This window comes from Silurus aristotelis (genome assembly GCF_946808225.1).
Source record: "Silurus aristotelis genome assembly, chromosome: 7".
Taxonomy (NCBI): Eukaryota; Metazoa; Chordata; class Actinopteri; order Siluriformes; family Siluridae; genus Silurus; species Silurus aristotelis.
Window position 1 is genome coordinate 23,232,013 of NC_139580.1, and position 21,133 is coordinate 23,253,145.

At 37.7% G+C, this 21,133-nt stretch overlaps 1 protein-coding gene across 1 annotated transcript in view; it reads left to right on the top strand.

The window, feature by feature from the left end:
• LOC310728593 (protein kinase C-binding protein NELL2a-like) overlaps nt 1–21,133 on the top strand; it is a 71,656-nt gene that overhangs the window by 10,948 nt on the left and 39,575 nt on the right. Inside the window, exons 4-12 of the mRNA XM_083546283.1 lie at nt 3,141–3,314; nt 3,452–3,548; nt 5,356–5,428; nt 5,517–5,599; nt 6,660–6,788; nt 8,681–8,783; nt 12,171–12,262; nt 13,617–13,719; nt 14,800–14,928. Of these exons, the coding sequence (XP_083402409.1) occupies nt 3,141–3,314; nt 3,452–3,548; nt 5,356–5,428; nt 5,517–5,599; nt 6,660–6,788; nt 8,681–8,783; nt 12,171–12,262; nt 13,617–13,719; nt 14,800–14,928 (983 nt within the window). The remainder of the gene's footprint in view (nt 1–3,140; nt 3,315–3,451; nt 3,549–5,355; nt 5,429–5,516; nt 5,600–6,659; nt 6,789–8,680; nt 8,784–12,170; nt 12,263–13,616; nt 13,720–14,799; nt 14,929–21,133) is intronic.

A 21,133-nucleotide genomic window follows, 5' to 3' on the forward strand; every position in this document is an offset into this window, starting at 1 on the left:
GCAGATTTGCATTTCTATAGTAACAACTTATTCATAGTGATTTGAACGGTGAATGCTTTATATAATAAAAAATAAATAATAACTATTATATATTTTTTTTTTTTAAATATTAAATAACAAAAAAACAGAAACAAAAAGATTATTACTTATACTTGCATTAATATAAGTGCTAAGAAGAACATGTCTCATATAAGTTCCACAAAATTCATATTGAAAGCATGGCCAAGCATTAATTTATTACATTTTTTTCTCAGTTCCTTTGGAGCATTTGTCAGATCAGAAATAAAATTAAATTTTCAACCTCCATATCATGGGTGGTCTAGTGGTTAAGATGCAGCGCTCCCACCGCTGCGACCCGGGTTCGATTCCCGGTCAGGGAACCATCCCCAGCCACTCTCAGTGCCGGTCCCAAGCCCGGATAAATTGGGGAGGGTTGCGTTAGGAAGGGCATCCAGCGTAAAACATGTGCCAAATCAAACGTGCGGAGGATCCGCTGTGGCGACCCCTAACGGGAGAAGCCGAAAATAAAGTTTATATCATGCAGTCACTTATGCACATAAAAGCAATTTCTCATTGCTTTGAACAAATTGCAAATGCTTTGGTATATTCATCTAATTTATTGTTTACAATTGTTTGCTGTTCCCTGCATTATGATCCCCCCAAAAACATCTAGGCATAAGTCATTGAATACAAAATGGTTAAGCCAGTTGTCATCATCTGTCAATCTTATAATTTTCACATCTCTATTAAGCTTTTTTTGTAAATGTGTCTTGAATTGATGAATTGTGCAGATGAATCTTGAATTTCACTGATGATAGCGAGTGTGCGGCGTCAAAGCAACCGATGATCAGCTAGTTCTGTAAAATAGGTCAAAGGTGAATCTATTTTCAATTGGCGAGCGTATACAAAACACAGAATTACAATTTCTGAATACAGATCAGAAAACAAACAAATACTATTTCAGTACAGTATGTGTGTGAATCTTGTCCAATCAATATTCAACATACAGTTATGTGTACAACTGTGCTGTCGAAATTCATTTCTGCCATACAGACGAAATTCAGTCTTATGCATTTTCAATCGGTGTCATCCAAACCCTAGTATACATCAGGAAATACTAAAACTGACTATGCCTACAACAACATGACTAAACATCTTGTTTGTAAACAATGACAAAAAGACTTGTCATTCTGAAACCGATGATATGTTCATTTACACAAATACTTACTTTTGGGAGATGAATGAAGTAATTGAGAAAAGTACAGGCTTTTGCAAGTAATAAATTGTGTGGTGCTGTTTGTACAAATTGTTTTGAGAATTGCACGTACCGGTTTGCAAATTTTAAGAATGATTCAAGAAACTGAAAAAACTGTAAAGGTGGCTTTGTTTTATTCCTTTCAAAGGCGTTGTTGCTAAAGCAGGCATAAACGACTGCGCCACCATGCTTGCTACACAACGCTAATATCTCTTGGTAGTCAGATTTAAGATGGCAGAAAATGCAATGCAGAAAAAAGAAAAAATAACTCATTAGATCCGCTTTGTAGATAAATCAACATTTGCCTGTCAGTAATTGGTGTCTGTCGAATAACGATCCTAAGAGAAGTCTTGAGAGGAGTAAAAATTGCTGGTCTGCACAGGCAGCGCAGCTGAAAACTGTGTTGGCAGCTTTTTCCATTAATGTCACTGCTGTTAATGAATCTCAATAGAGCAACTCAGAGGTAATGTTGCTGAATAACACCATGTAAGGCTGTTTTTTTTTTTTTTTGAGAACCAGTGTGTTTTCCATTCATCTCACACAAATGCACCTTTTAAGCACGATAGTGTCAGCGGTTTATTTTATGAAGCTTCTTTTTTTTGGGCCTATGTTCGGCCTTACTTTAAAGCTAAAAGCGGCGTAACGTATTAATTCACTTTCACAGCGGTGTCAGTGGTGAAGACTGAAATCTATCGGCATGGACTGTAAATCTCTTGGGCTGTTATTACAGTACATGGCATATCTAGGAAGGAGATGGACACATTTATTATCATTAAAGGAGAGTGTGATGTCCTCCAGCTGCTTGCTGCACCCCAGGGACAGGTGTCCAGTCCCCTGCTTTTGCTGATAGCGTAAAATATGCACTTCCCTGAAAGCCTGTATCTTTTAGTACCAGTTTTTTCTGATTTTGTTATAGTATTTGGCAGGCTTTGGTTGCTTTTATTCCAAAACAAAAGGACGAACGTTGACACCTGACCACAAGATTTATATGTGCTTTTTAAACGTTTCTTCCCACCTTTAGTCCCCATTTGCTGTTATAATAACCTCCACCATCTGGGAAGATGTTCCACTAGATTTTAAAGTGAGTTTGTGGAGATTTGTGTTTATTCAGCCACAACTGAAGCCTGAGGTACAGTCCGTAGTGTTCAGTAGGGTTGAGGTCAGAGCTCCCAATGAGTAACCCATGTAAAGCATATCTTCATTGAGCTGGTTTTATGCATGAATGCATTGTCATGCTTGGACAGATTTGGGTCTCCTAGTACAAGTGAAGGGAAAATGTAATTCTATCCAAAGACATCCAATACAACTGTGTGCCTGTACATTGTTGCATGTCTTGTTTTGCTTCTCTTATTTGTGAGATTTGTGCTCATTCAGCCATAAGGGCATAAGTAAAGTCAGGTAGGTACTGATGTGTAGGTTGGAGGCCTAGGGTGTCGGCAGTGTTCAAATTCATCCCGAAGGTGTTCAGTAGGGTTCTGGCTAGAGCTTTATCACAGGCAACTCAAGATCTTCCATTTTTGCATAGAGCATAGAGCATGGTTTGTGCACAGGGGCATGGCCATGCTGGAACAGGTTTAGGTCTCCCAGTTCAAGTAATGGGAAATTTTATGGTACAATATCCAAGACATCATATACAATTGTGTGCCTCAGGCACCAAGTACCGTATTTCCAAACTTTTCTAATTATATTCAGATGATCTAACAAATTTTTTGTGGCAGTATATGTGGCGTAATGGCTGAAGACAGATTTTTAATTGTCATGCTAAAGTACTTTCCAGCCAGTTTGTCTTTGTAATTCAAAGGTTTTGTCACAAAATCTCTCGTCAAATGAAATTGTTTTAAAGCGCAATCAAGGCCTAGATCTGAAAAAACAACTTTGATTGCAGATTTTTAGAGCTGGAGAGCAGTGGGCAGAAGAGCGAGGTGCGTCTCCATTTCCTGGCCAAAGGACGACAGATGCACACCGAGATCTTCCCCTATTTGCTCGCAGACAACCAGTGGCACAAAGTTTCAGTGGCCATCAGTGCATCCCACATCACTCTTTATGTGGACTGCAACAGGTACAGTATGTCGTATCATTTAAGAGTCAGCAGATCTCCTTAAGGATGTGTTACATTAAATAGAACTCTAAAATTGTGATGGGATGTTGTATATTATATTTAGATTAACAGTTTAAATGGTCCTTGTTCCTGTGTAGAATCTATGAGCGGGTGGTGGCTGTGCCTCTCATGGACATCCCAGAAGAGGCATCATTCTGGATTGGGCAAAGAAACAGTGCACATGGCCTTTTCAAGGTACTTTTGTCTCATCTGTATTGAGCAAAAGATTAAATTATTACTCCCAATAGTACAGCATACACCCCATTATTCAGGCCTTAAATCTGCCATCGCTCTATCAGATGGAAAGAAAGGATTTCAGTCGTGCAGCCACAGCTTTTGAAGTCGATTCCGTTTCTCAGCTGCCCGTCTCTGCAGTGATAAATGAGACTATCACACCACCATGCAGACTTTCAACCATTTGAACACGTTGCTGTTGTGTGTGTGTGTGTGTGTGTGTGTGTGTGCGTGTGCAGGAGTCTCTTTGAGATAATTGTTGCTCCAGGTTGTTAAGCTTCTCTAGCGTTAATTGGCAGATGAAGGGAGTCTTGGAGGTCATTTTCACATCTTAACGAGTGTTCATCAGCCCCCGCCCACTTCTCTGTCTCCATAGAACCATTTAAAAAGCACTCAGATGTTCATCCCATTTCATTTCAAGGAGAGAAACAAGACAGCAGCACAACATTAGAACATTTCTCTGCGTATTTGGCATACTTAAATTACTTGCTGAGAAGTTGCTGATTCTCATATGTATGTTTAGTGATTGCTTTTCTATTTTCTTCTAGTTTTCGAATATTTCTCAAGAGCAACCAATATTAATATGAACCAAATTGATGGCACTGGTATTTGGTGAGGTACCACAGTAATGAAATATTGATAAACAAGTTTAGCCCATAATTGCAGAACTGTAGAGGGCACCATTAGCAGGAGGTCTATGCAGAAATAATTCGCTACTTGTTGACCTTGCATGTTGACTCTAATGGAAATGATCGGCGCATGTGTCCCATCTCTTCGTTCTGCACGCGGGAACACTAAATTGCATCCTGAGCCTTTCCATAGTTGAACCACTCACCTCCATTTCCTCTTGCCGTGCCTTGAAGAATCCGCAAATAGTTTTGTTGGGTTTTGAATTTATGGTTTTTAAATTGAAGTGGCAAGACAATTTCAAAAACAATTTCTCATAAATCGCACCATTCCTCTCCTTCGAGGGGAGATAGAAGTGAGGTGGCCACGTTGCCATGGATACAGAGTGTCTATGCGTGATGTTGCACTCGTGTAGCTTGGCTGGAGGACAGAAGTTGATCAGATTAATGCACCTACGAGGCAAATTTAATTTGAATCTCATATTTATGCTTATTAAAGTGAGACGATGAATGAAACCTGGCCTTCGTGTTCAGTCTTTTCCATCGATGCCGCAGCTGACATTACATTACATTATGTCTAATTATCAGGTGCATACTTGCGTATTAGTCTCAAACAGGCTTGACACATGCTTGACAAACTGATGCATATCTACTGCGCTCTACAGTTTCAAGAAGTCTTAATCATTTTATTTTTTTTTTATGCTTATTAATTAGGTTGAATTATACAGTTTAAATGCTTGGAACTATTTATAATCCTAATACTTCTTCAACTAGAGTTACATTAAACATATGCATATTAAGTAAACATTCAGGAAACAGCTAAAAGTGAGTTAAAAGTATTGACACAATGATAATGGATTATGTTTATTATTCAGCTAAAGTCTTATTATTCAGTATTGTGTAACTAATAGGAAACAAATTGATTGAGATCGAGGAGATTAAATCTGAATGCTGCGACTAATCCAGATGCATAACATGAAGTTAAAAACCTAATCAGGAATAGACAGCACAGAATTTCACAGATGTCGATGCAACATTTAGTGAGAACAGAAAGAGAACGCTGGTATACACAAATGATATAAACCTCTTTAATCAAAGCAGGTTATTGACCATCTCTGACTGATATAATTCTATTATTACAGGGGGTCATGCAAGATATTCATATAATCGCGATGCCTCAAGGTTATATCACGCAGTGCCCAGATCTTAATCGCAGTAAGTGCACTCGAAACTACTGTAGTGATACAGCATACAATATACATGCTTTAATATCCTTTCATCTCACTACATTTCTGCATTTTAGCTTGTCCAACCTGCAATGACTTTCATGGGCTCGTACAGAAGATAATGGAACTTCAAGATATCTTGGCCAAAACATCCAGCAAGGTAAAAATGCATCTGTTATACATGCACAGCTGTTTAATGTTAACAATGTGTGTTTATATATTAATTACAACGATAAAATGAGATTTTACTAGGATGCATCGATAATATTCCTTTTTAGACCAAGAACAAACACAAGTACATGTATTTTGGTACTTGATTTTAATGCTGATACAGATACAGGAATGATTAACATACTGTTAAGCAATCAGTGGTGTCACAAAAAGGTTTGTGGTTCGCTCTGTTTAAATAGTGGTTATTAAAAGTGTAAAAAAAAGTGCATGTCTGAGAACTTGTGCTACTGTTTACGTTATTTATAACAAAAGGTTTTAAATAAGGTGCATTATCTACTGTAGCGTCGTTTTGTTTCACCTCTAAAAAGCTGAACTGTAGCTTTTTAATGTTGTCATTGTCATAATATCTGGCTGTTGATGACCAACAAACGCTACATATGAAGAAGAATATGCTTTTTCTTTACTACACTAGGTGTAATTTTTTTTTTACTTGCTTATCCAGTGTTTGCTGCATTGTAGAGATATGCAGGCACCACTGAATGTCTTGTACAGAGATCTTTCATTAGGCTACTTGTAGTATAAAAAAATGCTGCAGTTCCTCCCATTGATATTTTATATATATATATATATATATTTTTTTTTTAAGAACACAATCATGAAATACTCTCATTGTCACATTGTGTGATTTGTTAAAAAATTGCAGTAGGCTTATATTACATAGTTATCACGTGGTATCAACGTTTTTATGATTTTTTTTTACATGCACAAATATATATGTATTGAATGGATCCCTGATAATACCAATGCATCCCCACTTTTATTTGTAATAAATAGTTGCATTGTCTGTGCAATCTGTAAACCCCATTTATATATCAAGGCTATGCTTCCAGTTCTTTACCCAAACGAGAGATTTTTTTCATCTCTCTGTCATGTTAGCTGCCTGTTGCACTTTATTTACCTACATACTTTTATTTGAAGGTGGGGCCAGTAATTGACTGGAGTGACCATTGTGGTCATGCATTTGATTGATTGTGTGTGTTGTGTTGCAGCTGTCACTAGCAGAGGAGAGGATGAACGGTCTGGATAACTGCTTTTGTGAGCGGACGTGCACTGTGAAGGGGGTGACCTACAGAGAGGAGCAGTCTTGGACAGATGGCTGCAAAAACTGCACATGCTTGGTGTGTTGAGTGTCCTCTGTGTATGGAGCTCCCAGCAGGGCCTCACTTCCTTTGTTATATGCAACGGTTCCACTCCTGTGGGTGCTAAGTGGGGAAAGGGGGGATATAATAGGAGAAGAGGCACAGAAAAGGGATTGAAATGGTTTGTCTTTGTCAAGAAATGCTGTGAAATTTGTACAATGCCTGGATTAGGCTGCATAATGAGGCTCCTTTACAAGTGGCTTTGCTGTGCATCTTGACAGTGCAATACTGAGCAGTTCAGGAAACAGAGTCACACACACACACACACACACACACACACACACACACACACACACACACACACACACACACACACACACACACACACACAGGTCACAAATAATAGAAAAAGCCAACAGAAATTGTCTTATTAAGGTGGAAAACCAAGAGATGCCTTGACATAGACTGTAAAAGTACCTGTCCTGCTATGAGATATTCTCTGAATTAGTGTTTTAATGATGGTGGTGGAGGATTTTGTCCAACATGCCACGTCCATGGGTGCTTATCTGGGTTAAGATTTGGTGACTGTTAATATAAAGTCCATAGCACTTGCTTAATATATGATTTACACTCACCTAACTCTTACCTGAGCTCTAGTTCCCTGTAGACTCAAGTGGAACCAATCCATGCCAGCAAAATGCATCTTAAAGTGTGTGTGTGTGTGTGTGTGTGTGTGTGTGTGTGCGTGTGCGTGTGCGTGTGACTTGTTAAATCTAACCCATCGCAGTACTAAAAAGCTGTAAATTCTAATAAACATGTCTGGGCAAGCATGAAGCAATCTCCAATTACCTAATTAGCTGCTTTCATCCACTTACACAGAGCCTGTGATGAGAACCTGGTATGAAAGGTTAATTAGTATCAGGTCATTTCATCTCTCATTGCTATATAGTGTATCTCTGTTTTTTTCTCCTCTTTTAATCTGTACATACCTAGAATATACAGCAATGGTTTTCTTGAGCCACATGTACTGGGCTGAACTACTTGATATTTTTAGAAGCATAGTATAGAAACAAGGTCTTGGATTATCTTTTTTTTAAACTATAATGCAGGAGAATATGTTCTTACAACATCACAAGAAAAACAAGCAGTCTATACAAAAGGCTCTTCTTTAATCAGTCAATGTAAAAAATAAAAAAATATATACAGGAAATCCGCTGAATCCCTGCATCTTATGTCAATTGCCAATATTCTATAAAGTAGGAGTGTCTAACGTAGAAACAGAACAGGAATCAATAATATCAGAATGACAATAGTATAAAAATACACATAAAATAAAATAAATATAGAAGATGTCAGCATTGCATGACAAGCAAAATTACACAAAAACACCTTTATTTTACTGCTTTCAAACCAATCTTTAAATTTGTACATTAAATATCCAAATGATTAAACCGGCTCTTACACATAGCATTGCAAATGGCATTGTGTACAGTGATAGATGCTGTTTTTCTGTTTGAAGTAGTGTAATTTTCTTCTTATATATCCCTGCTTTGCTGCTGTTCAGTATGCTTTTCAAAGGCCTGTGTGATCCTAGTGAAGAAGTGTAAAAACACAGGACAGTGAACTACACAAAAGTACATTTTTGCTGCTGTGATGCAGTTAGGTCAACATGCTGCTCTTTCCAGGGTGCCAGCATGTGTGTTGATAACCTTTGCCTTGAAGTGTACCCTTGCTCTGTATATTTTTGTGTTTTTGCTGCTCTAGCACAACCACATCAACTCAAGAGAGCCCTTGTTAATTAGGTGGCTAATTGGCTCTGATGCATTAGAGCAGGCAGAAAGGTTGGGGACCTCTGAATAAGTTCTGTCGTACAGACACAGAGTTGGGCTGAAAATGTTTGCATGATGTTTCTCACCTTCCTGCCGTTTCAGAATGGCACAGTCCAGTGTGAAGCCATTGTGTGTCCTGCTCTGGAATGTCCTGATGGGTCCATTGCAGACTATGTGGCAGGGGAGTGTTGCAAAAAATGTCAACGTAAGTACCCACACACAAACACCTCCCACCTCCTCCTGCACGCACTCATCCTGTTCTTGCTGCCAAAGTTGCCTTTTTCTTCCTTCACACTCCTACATACGTACACACACAGACACAGACACAGACACAGACACAGACACACACACACACACACACACACACACACACACACACACACACACACACACACACACACACACAGAAGCTGAAGATACTATAGCAGAGCTTTTTATCTCACACCCCCACAGGTTTGCCTGACAACTGACCACATCTCTCCGTTGCTTAGCTACATGCTCACTGTGTCTCCAGAGGTGTCCTTCCGTATATATACATATCCAAATAAATTATTCACGAGCAAGCAATAAAGTGCAGCCCTCAGGGGCGTATGCAAATGATAAACCCCAGTTTAAACCCGCTTGGCCTATCATATCGCTGTAATATTGGATTCATTTGAGTCTATGACTGTAATCTCTATAACATTGCTAATCAAAAACAATTGTCCCAATGCTTATAAATTATGGCAAAAGTATTGTCTCATTTTCAGAGCTTCAAGTAAAGCAGCATAGATAACTCTGTGTTCAATATTAACGCTGTTAATCATGAAAAACTGTTTAATAACACTTCTGCTACTTCAGAACCAATTTTGCTATGTTAATGAGACCATAAATAAATGTCTTTCTGTTAATATTATTTGAATAACACAATATTAAATTGGGGTCTAATGCTTTTTAATGTTTTTTCAGTTATTTACATTGTTGAAAATTAGTATTTTCATGATAAACATGGGCGAAGTTTAAAAAAAACTATTTGGATGTATGATAAAAAAGCTTTTTTTGAGTATGGCCCTACATGACCTCATGAAGGGTGGAATTTCTTGTATGGAAGAGTGTGCTCACAGCAACCAGAGCGAGAGCAAGAGCACGCCCTTCACTGTGCATGATCACATTTGGTTATGGAAGTTGTCAGCAGCCCACCACAGGACATGTTCGAGAAGAATGTCTCCAAAGAAGTATGTTTTTGGATGTGAGAGAAGAAGAACCTTGTTCAGTATTTGCCATATAGACACCTCCTGCTGTAGTCATTGTTGATTGGATTTTCAATTTTAGACTCGAACTATATAGTTTTTGTTCCTGTTTTATTTATAACGATGTCACAGTTTGCAGACGCCACCCACGGAACGGATCTTGGAGCTCGGTTGCGTAAAGCTGTATTTTTCTTTTATAAATAGGATAAAACTAAAGACTCTTTAAAGATATGAGGGATGCAATACTACACTGTAGGTAGATTAACAAGAGATTGACTGAAACTGTGTATGTCCCCTTTAAGTAAATACAATTTTCAATCTGTAGAGAATCCCCAACATGATGGGGTTAAAAAAAAAAAAAGACATTCTTTGTCGCTCAAGAATTTAAATATTTGTAAATTTTTCAAATTTGTATTTCAATTTCTGCCAAAGGGGGTTCTCGCTCACTAACTAGCATGCACCTGTGATGTGACAGCTTTTAATGTGCTTGCTCTGATACTACGTTCATACATGCAGCGATTTAATCATCGCAAGATGCCAGTCACTCTATTATGAAGTTACCAGCAGGTGTTCCTTCAGCTGGTTGCCACAAATCATGTGCACTCTATTTTTTTTTCTCCGTTGGTACTCACAGTTCATAGTCACTCCATTAACTTTATTTAACTTTGTTTTGCTGGAAACACCCACATCTATCTGTCAATTGTGTCGCCAGAAATCTCCAGATCTCATGTCTCGGGGTGGTTAAACATACTTGAAGGCACTACCTGCCCTCTTCCACATACATGAGCTGACAAATGCCCACAACTGCCTACTGTCATTTTGACTGGCAGTGAAAAGAGTAATCTCATTTCTCCCACTCAGAGAGCATGTAAAGTCAAATTCAGAATTTTGTTAAACACCCTGCATATTTTTCCCTTAGTAAACATAGTACCTCAAACAAATATAAAGGCTCTTCTTTGTTCTGGCACCAAGGTGGTGGAATGAACTTCCCCTAGATGTCCAAACAGCGGAATAACTAGCTATCTTCATGAAACACTTAAACTAACACTTTCTTTGTTAAAAAAAAAACAAAAACGAAAAAAATCTAGCGTACCAGTGTAGATTTATTCATTGATAGAGACTCAAAGCACTTTTATTCGCTGCTAAATGTCGCAAATGTAAACGTAACCCTTCCAAACGTTTTCTTAGTGACCATAAGCCACTAACAAAAGACATTCCATCCACTGCAGTGGAATTAATAATTTAGGTTTCTGTCAGGATTAAATAATTGAAGTAGCATTTATCTTATGACTCAGCAAATAATGGGGGCTTTGTTAGAGTTTGAAATGCATAGAGTGTATCGTGTAAGCTCTTTTCCTAGCTAATCTTTTCCTTCTATCACCATTGTATATTACAGCCATCTGTGTTTTTCTCATGAAGGCAAACAAAGCACTAATTAGTTGAGCTTTTTGTTCAATAAAACAGGACAGCGCTAAAGTGCTTCTTTGTTACAAATTTAACACACAGACACACACACCACTGTCTTTTCTTATGTGCTTAAAACAAATGTTTAAAAGTAAAACACCTCAACAAGTTCCCGTGTTTTGAAATGTCATTGCTGTCACGGTTTCCAGTTATTACTTTCTTGCCATGCACTAAATTCAAATTGTTTTGTTATCATCTTTCTTGGTTAGTGTATTGCCAGTAAAATAGCAGCAGCAACTTTCATCAAAGTTAGCACACCGATAAAAGTTTGTGTGATTTCTGACAGATTCCAGCCATATGTCTCATTTAAACAGCAAAGGAAGCAAGAACAAATGTTTCTTGGGACAGTCGAAGAACAAATTGCATCTCAGTCCTATGCTGTTTGGTGTTGCGTTTTTATCTGCAATCAATGCAGTGTGTCTTGGTAAAGAAACTGACAAGCAAGATTGTTTTTCCACGTGCTGAGTATTCAGTAGTGGCTTAGAAATGTGCTTACTTGAAGCAGAGTCATGCATTGTTTAGTTAAGTGCCATCTCATTTAGAAGTTTGTTCTACTTGCTCATGTAAGGGACATTGTATCTGAAGAAGAATATCTTTTATATATAATTATACCAAAAAAGCTTGGTTTCATTGCTCTAAGGTTGATAGACAGAAAGTAATAAAACGTGGCTGTTTGGTGGTCTGGGAATTCTCCTACCTTTTTTTTTTTTAAACAAAAGTCTAACATACTAAACAACTAATGGAGTGAGACTTCCCTGTGGGTTTTCTAAGTCCTGTAGAAACCACATAAAACCACATAAAAACGATATATGTAACTGATACACATTTCTATTGTGTGTGTGTGTGTGTGTGTGTGTGTGTGTGTGTGTGTGTGTGTGTGTGTGTGTGTGTGCATACAGCCATGTGCATATTTTTTGGCCAGGAGTTGGTGGAAGGGGGCAGAAAAGCTGTGCATCATGCCAGTGGATTGTGCCAACTCTATGAATGCAAGGTGAGAGATCAGAGCCTGTATTTTATAAGAAAATATCGGAATGCATTGTATAATCAATGTTATCTAATTTATTTTCAGTGTACTGATGATGATTAACCTATTGTCTGTAAGCTACACTGTCTGTAAGCTACACTGGTTTAACATGAGGTCATACCAGTAACATGAGTAGTGTATACATAATGGCTTTGCCACATTATTTTGCAAAAAGTATGTGGACACCTGCTTATTATACCCATATGTGAGTCCCCAAATGGTTACCACAAAGTTTCACTGTTTGAGTGAAAGAACTAAATATCCTGCACATAGTCCCAAACTCAACCCCACTGAACACCTTGGAAGTAAACTGGAACAGTGACTGCACCACAGATCTCCTAACTCAACATCAGTTCTTGAACTCACTAAAGCTCTTATGGCTGAATGAACACAGATCCCTGCAACAACACTTTAAAAATTAATAGAAAGCCTTACCAGAAGAGTGAAGGTTATTATATCAGCAAAGGGGAACTAAATCTGGATTGGGATTAAAAAAAAATTGCTATATGAGCATAACTTGTCGGATTTCAGCATACCTTTGGCGCAATAAAACTTAATTTGGGATATTGTCTAAATTAACTTTAATATTTAATATTTCATTGAAAGTAATTGGACATTTATAGACAATTGTTCATGCTCATTTAATAGCCAACAAGAACATATTCACTACACGTACAAATATTTGTTACCTTAAAGCTGGAGGCACACAAGTTTATAGGATTTTTTGGATGTCTAAATGAGGTACAATTGCAAACCTGTTCCAGCATGACATGACACCCTGTACAAAAAGAATCCAGTGGAAGATCTTCCCAGAAGAGTGGCGGTTATTATAACAGCAAATGTCTCAAATCAGGATATTACTTAAACATTTTGCAAAACAAATTATTTTTTAAAACTAAGAAGAGAAAGATGCAAGAAGAGGGTTTTATTTCATAGAGCTACATAACAGCACACAGAGCTAAGGCCTAAACGTAATTGGATGTTTAAAAACACATAGGAATCTAATGGCCAGATGTCCATAAACTTTTGTCCCTATATTGTGAATATCATGAACCCTTAAATGTAATGATTACTGTGATCATTCAAAAAATATATTGTTACCTTATAAGTTTTTTTTATAAGGAAGTTTTTTTTTAGGTTGTTTTATGCAAAGCCTCCCAATTACTTTCGTATTTGAAAGTAAAATGTGCACTATACTTTTCAAAATCTATTATTATTATTATTATTATTATTATTATTATTATTATTATTATTTAATAATTTACTTTATTATTATTGTTTCAAAGACAAGCAACTTAGTTACAGTGTTGTGTTTAACCAGGATCACACAATGCACAAAGTCCAGAACAGCGAATGCCCCGAACTCAACTGTCCAGAAACACAGCAGGTCACTCTTACTGACAGATGCTGTCGAGTGTGTAGAGGTGAGGCCCAGTAATCTACATCACTGAAATGTATGTTTGTTTTTTTAAAGACAGGGAGTGACAGAGAGAACACACGTACAATATATTTTGTATGGGTAGATGACAAGAACACATTGAATGCTGCAATAATAAATGAGAAGAAAAGATCGTGAGATTAAAATAATCTCTGACAGTCTTTTTCAATTAAAATGTCACTCACATGGTAATACATTGTGATGAGTTTAACACGGTGTATTGTTTTATAAGCACTCCCGCAAGAAAACACTGCAAGGAAATTTTTAATGTGTTTGATTTCTGGCTTAAATATTAGCTCTACTTTTGGGTCTTGTACTTTCCGAACCAATTTGACTCATTTGGTGGTTGAGGTCGAGGCTGAAAAACAGAATTTAAGATGAAAGTATGTTTCTACTCTATCCTAAATATGGTAGAACAACACACACACACACACACACACACACACACACACACACACACACACACACACACACACACACACACACACACACACACACACATGCACACAGAACAAGAGGCAATGTATCTTACACCTACACTAATACACCTATTTTAATGTGTATTAATGTATCAGTGATTGGTGTTTTTTAATGTAAAAGAGCAATAGATGTACACAGTTCCTCATTTAATATTGTACAGCCAGACTAAATGTCTATCCTCGGTATGGATTTTCTTTCATTCTTACAATTGCGGCATTGAGCAGGCTAGGTTTTTTGTCTCATATTGCCATTAACCTAATGTGCAAAGGATGTTTATAGTAAATTTTATTCACCATGTTTTTCCATCTATAGACTGCCTTGTTACTTTACTTAGTGCTGCAGAGTGCATGTAAATTAACACGGGAAAAAATTATATTGAAAGTGTATCTAAGAGTTTGTAGCTAAGACAAAATCAAAAGCTCATGGATTACACTGACGACAAAGTGTTCTGTGTAACGTTACCAAAAATATCAAACGAGTGTTTCTGTTTGAAGACTTATAAGGATGATAAGCACTGGATTACACATTATCCACTTTAATCATTGTCAGAAGTTATGACAATTATAAATTCCTCTGTGTTCGAAAGGTCATGATTTCTGTGCGGAGAGCAACAACTGCATGGAGAATTCAGACTGCATAAATCTGGATGCAGGAGCGAGCTGCAGCTGCAAAGAGGGTTTCCGTCCGCTCCGTCCAGACAATGCATACTGTGAAGGTAAGCAGGGCAGCATCTCCAGGCATTTTTCATTTATTCAGGCAATCAAATGATGAATAACCTTCACCGAAAAGGTTTACTGGCTCACTAACTGTAGCCAGTGGAGTATTGTACTGTATATTACTGAATCTTGCATATCAAGGGCATCCTCAGATCATTTCCCTCTGGCTAATTGGATTTTTACCAATTAAAATGATATGAGATGAGACGCTGGCACGGATGAACCTATAAAGGCAAAGTAGGCTAACTTCAAATTCCATTTTCACCTGAGTTATTTTAAAGGGAGTCGCTTTTCTTGCTTTTAAATGCCCTGTGAAGTCTAATGAGAACAAAGTGACGTTTGCTTTTGATCTGTGGGGTTTTCTGATTCAGTCCAACAGGATTCTGTTCACTAATGCTGAATGCGGTCTATATATATATATATATATATATATATATATATACACATACACACACAGTAATCCCCTGCCTCACCGTGGTTTGAAACTTGCGCCCCATGTTTATTATTTATTTGTTTTGCGAATTTTCCCGGTCTCTTGTAGATGGCACGATAGACCAAAAAACGTATAGGAAATTGTTTTAATGGCGTTTTATGTTAAAATAATCACATTTATTAAAAGAAATATAATTATTAATTATAAAAAATGAAGTAAAATAGCATTACAGGGTTGTTAATATGGTGACATGACAATCAGCTAATCAACACAAAACTCCTGCAACGGTTTCTTAAGCCTTCAAAATGGTCTCTCAGTTTAGTTTACTAGGCTACACAATCATGGGGAAGACTGCTGATCTGACCCTTCTCAAGGAGGGTAAGCCACAAACATGCATTTCCAAAGAAGCTGCTGTTCACACAGTGCTGTATACATGCATGCTAACGAAAAAGATGCACAACCATCCGAGAACCGCAGGCTTGAGAGGCTTGTCAAGCAAAATCGATTTAAGAATTTGGATTTTGAACTTCACCAGGAATGGACTGAGGCTGGGGTCAAGGCATCAAGAGCCACCACACACAGACGTGTTAAGGAATTTGGCTACAGTTGTTGTATTCCTCTTGTTAAGCCACTCCTGAACCACAGACAACGTCAGAAGCATCTTACCTGGGCACCAAAAGTTGGTTTAATCACAATAGTGTTGATTACATGAGTTTCACAATTTGAAACGTTTCCACAACATTCTAATTTATTAAGATGCACCTGTATATTTTACTGTGCTCGGCTAACATTTCATTGTTGAGGAAATTTAAAAATGAGGTTAATTAATATGACGCATGGCTTTCACTTACCAATAGCCAATAACAGACTGATCTGGATATGATGGGTGTATTCTGTTCTGCCACACATTTTTCAGAAAGCTTTTCAATCTGTCATGCTGGAGTGTGTCATGAGTGGCTCACCTACACCTGTCCGCCTTTCTTTTCTGTCTTCTGACTGTATGACCTACTTTCTTGGCATGGTTAATGAACTGAGCTGATTGGTTGGAAGCGCTTCGCCCTCCTTCGCCTTTACTACTGTGGAGAGCAGACAAAAATGTAATGAAAGCAGTTCATCTCTTCCAAAAATAAACCTGCACCGATATGCATAGGCCATCAGTCACCCTCTTGTAGCCTTTACTCACGCCTCTTGGAAATGGTTGTCAGGTAATTACACAAGAACAGGAGAATATGCATAATTAAATATGCTATCTTGCACACTGATTTAAAATTAATGGAGAGTTCAGTGGCCCTTACTGGGTTAAGCTCTACTTCGAATAATGGGCTAGATTTAAATTATTTCTTTATCTTGTAGTGTTTAGCCCTGTGGGAGACACTTTTGAGTTTTGAAATATTATACAGACAGCATGCAAAAAAAAATTTGTGGTAATTGGTACTTTTAATACTTCTAATAATTTTATCATCTAATTGGCAACGATTACCACAAGAACTATAACCTAGAAATGTTTCCTTAGTGAAAGCAATAGTGCCCTATTTAACTAGAGAAGACCAATTCATCACATTTTCCCCCTCATTTGGGTTAAGGCCAAGGTGCTCAGCATAGCAGGGGAAAAACTTTATATTTTTACCAGTTTGTAATTTTAGTTAGACTCGTTGTCTAGATTCTATGGATTTACATTAAATATGTATATAGAATAGTCCATTTAACACATCGTGGTGTCATTTAAAATAATGGCATTATAAATATTGATACATATATTATAGATTCCCCTTCAGGAACTCGATCTGTGTCAACAATGCATTGGGAACGTCTCTGCGTGACCACGCTCTGAACCACTGTGTAATCTGTCCGGTGGGGTGACTTCACGACCAGGAACCTATAAAAACACATGCAGTGGAGATGGCACTATCTTCTGTTGTTGGGCACATTTGTCTCCTGCTCGGATTGAGTCGATCCTAATGGCCATCAAGAGGGTGAGAGAAGGCCAGTCACATACTGTGAAGCAGTTTCAAAGACCACTTGGCCTCCTGCACATGAGACCCTTGCAGTGGTGGCTCAGGACCAGAGGGTTTTTCCAGAAGGGCAACCCGCTCAGATTGATCAAGGTCATGCCGCAAGCCTTACAGCCTTAGACATGTGGAGGAATCCTGGGTTTCTGTCATAGGGCCCCATTTCGAGAGCTCCATGTCGTGACGATTACATGTGTCGTTCAGAGCGTGGTCACCCAGAGACATTCCCAAAGCGCTATTGACACAGCGCCTCATTCCCTCGGGGAACCAGGGTTACATACGTAACCTAGAGATGATATTCTAGATTTAATTTTTGATAAACAGTGGTCTCTCGAATAAGAGAAAGGTCAATCATCTGTTTAAAAAGAGATTTGAAATGCTAACTGCATTCAGTAAGACAGTTCAAGTAAGCACACTTATGTAAACCATTTATTGCCCTCACTTTTTTAGCATTTCTTCAAGGCAAGAGCTAAGCAGCTCTCTTCTAGCATTGCTATGTGAGTTTAAAGGCAAAAAGGATTCATAATGCCTTTTTTAACCTTTTTAAAATTGCATTTCTCTTAAATAAAGTTCAGGTAACTTTCAACCTAGAGGCAGCAAGCTCCTCGATGTTCAAAACCCCCCTCACCTCATTAATTCCTTGTTGTTTCCAGTTCCTCAGCATCCTCTGAGATACAGGGGGATTTTTTTTTTGGGGTGGCAGAGACAACGGAGAGCTACTTCTTTAAAGTTGTCATGCACATCGCTGCTCTCGAAATAGACTCTGACGATGAGATCAGTCCCCTTTCAATTTTTCATGTGGTTGGTGGAAGGGCAGAGACTCAGGGGGATACTCTTTAGAAGCAGAGTGCTGCTCTGTCAGACAGAAAAGCAGGGGGCCTCAATTCCTCCCCTTACTGGGTGCACTCAAATTGAAGCTGAATTTTCCAGCACAGCAAACACTGTTTGGGGGGGATCATTACGTGTATGTAATAAACTGGGCTGTGGAAGCTGAATGCGATCACAGCAGGGCTGTGGTGCTCACTGATATGCAACAGGAGTGGACAGATAATGAGTTTACCCAGTGTGTAAAGTACAAAATCGTCACTGTATGCCTTGTTGTCATTGTTGTCTTGTGTTTGTGCTTTGGGATTCTGCTTTCTGACTTCCCAAAACAGTTATTAAACATCTTATGGTATCCACATATTTATATTAATATTAATCTTTCCTAAGATAAAGGATTTTCTTTAAAAAAAAATTTCTTTACAACCTTCTATAACACAAAATAGACATATTTTAGATGAAAATACAAACTTAGTAGACTGTTGGTTTACAGATGGTTACACTTATAAATGTAAAGACATATTAAAAAGAATACCTAAAGGATGTTGTTTTTTGTCTATATCTCGACTCCCAAGGGGGACTCCAGTAGACTGGTTGAGGACGAGTGTCTCAGAACCTGTTGAAAGGCTTTGTTTGATTGAGTTTGAGTGGAAAATGTCAGTAGGTGGAGGAAGGTTAATTGGCATTGACTGAAGAGAAGCAGCCAAATCCCAAATGTAATTACAGCTGAGGTGAAGTTAGGTGGAGAGTGGCGAGTGGGCGAGGAGGATGACCTGACCACGGTTTTCGTCCAAGTGACCTGTGGGGCATACGCACACAACACCCCTTCATGTGGGCAAAAAGATCACTTTAAACCAGCAGCACACTGAATTTGAAATCCTAAGTGCCACCTGCTATCCAAAGAATAACAAAAGCACTCAAGAGCAGTGTTTGGATTTACAGGAGATTTAAAGTCCTTAATCTTGTAAATAATACTTAAAGATTATACTCTTATATTAGTTTCACTGTAGTTATTAAATAATATGGCTTAGGATGAATAAGTATAAATAATACCATGAGAATTTAAGATGCTAATTAAAAGCACCCGGCAAGCAACTTAGCTCTGATTAGCATGCGGCTTTATTTTTAGATATGGCATTAGTGATTTATAGGAGATTTAGCTAGAGTTGACTTTCTGAATGGACTTTAAAAAAAACTTTTTTAATTCTTTAAACTCCTTTACTGCTTGCTCAGAAAACAGAAATGTATTTATTATATAAAATGGATTAAAACGCATATTTGAATGACAGTAAAGTAAGTTTTAAAGAGACAAATGATTTTAATTAAATGCATGTAAACCTTTAGATAAGCTTCTTTCTTAACACACACGCACACACATATACATACACCAACCGAACAACTGACACACACAACCCACCAACACACACACACACACACACACACACACACACACACACACACACACACACACACACACACACACACACACACGCAAACCGTCAGAACCACTTTGGGTAAGTGAGGAGTTTAAATGAGACAGCATAATTCATTACCATTAATCAGGCATAACAGTGTCCATTCTTCTTCACTGAGTGTTCACGGCATTATACGCTTTATTGTTTCTTATTTTACTCTGCACTGAGAGGCACCTCATATCGTGAGATGATTTACTGCCTCTGAGTTTGTGGTAATGAGGCCATAGCAACCGTACGGCCTTCAAAGGATGCGCTGTTGCCGTCTCCATTTTGTTGACACTTCGCCAAATCCTGTTAATGATCCAAGGTGCTTTCAAGGTATTCTGTCTCTTTGTCAGCTAAAGCCTCTATAGGAAGGACATTAAGGCAGTGTTTTCAAGTGCCTCTCAATGCCTGGGTCCCTCCTGTGAATTTACTAAGAGCCAGTGACTCACAAAAGCTAATTAGAACGAACTAGCCCGACTCATCACTAGCTATGTAGCCTGGTTGTAAAGCAAGACCACTGAAGCAGTGTTGTAACTCAAATTAAGACTCACTAGTATTTGGTCGGAGTACCTGCAGGAAAACAGATACATACTTAACAGAATTTTATAAATCTAGTCTGGTCAAAACTCAAACCTCATAATCCAGATCTTAGCATTTTTCTTTGTAGTATTAAGTATTGGAATGTTAGAAATGATCAGGATGAAGGCTGTCTTACAAATGGTTAAATCTCACATTTTGTGTGTACTGTGAGGCCTGTCTATCCCAGCATTAACATGATTAATGTGCATTATTATAAAGTTAGCACTTTGTTCTCTCTTGCCAAGTTTCATTATAATTTAATAAAGTTGTTGTGAAACATGTTATTTTCTGTTCTCGCATATATAAACATTCCTTAACAGTCTTTCTGGGTTTTTTCTTACTCTTTTAAAGTTAATAAGGCAAAAATGCAGTTTGTCATGCTACCACAGAATCCACAGAGTCCCTGAAGACTTTCTTATAATGGAAAATGTACCTTAGTATGCTGTTGTAAAAACTACTATATATATAATCTCTCATAACAGAATTCTTGAACATGGCAAAAAGTGTCCACTATGCATGCAAGCATGTGTGTGTGTGTATATATATATATATATATATATATATATATATATATATATATATATATATATATATATATATATATAGAGAGAGAGAGAGAGAGAGAGAGAGAGAGAGAGAGAGAGAGAGAGAGATAGTCTGATTATTTTATTCAGATCAAAGGATGCAATTAGGAATCCAGTCATAGACCATGTGTTCACCACTTTGCTGTAGTTGTTACTATAGAAACATTATTGAAAGCTTTAATATAAATAATGATTTTCCATGCAGGAGGCATTAATGTTAGTCTGAACTGTTACAGAAAATTATTATTAATACTTTAAACATTGCATTATTATATATATTACTTGTTATTATTCAATCATTACAAACTTCTTATGTT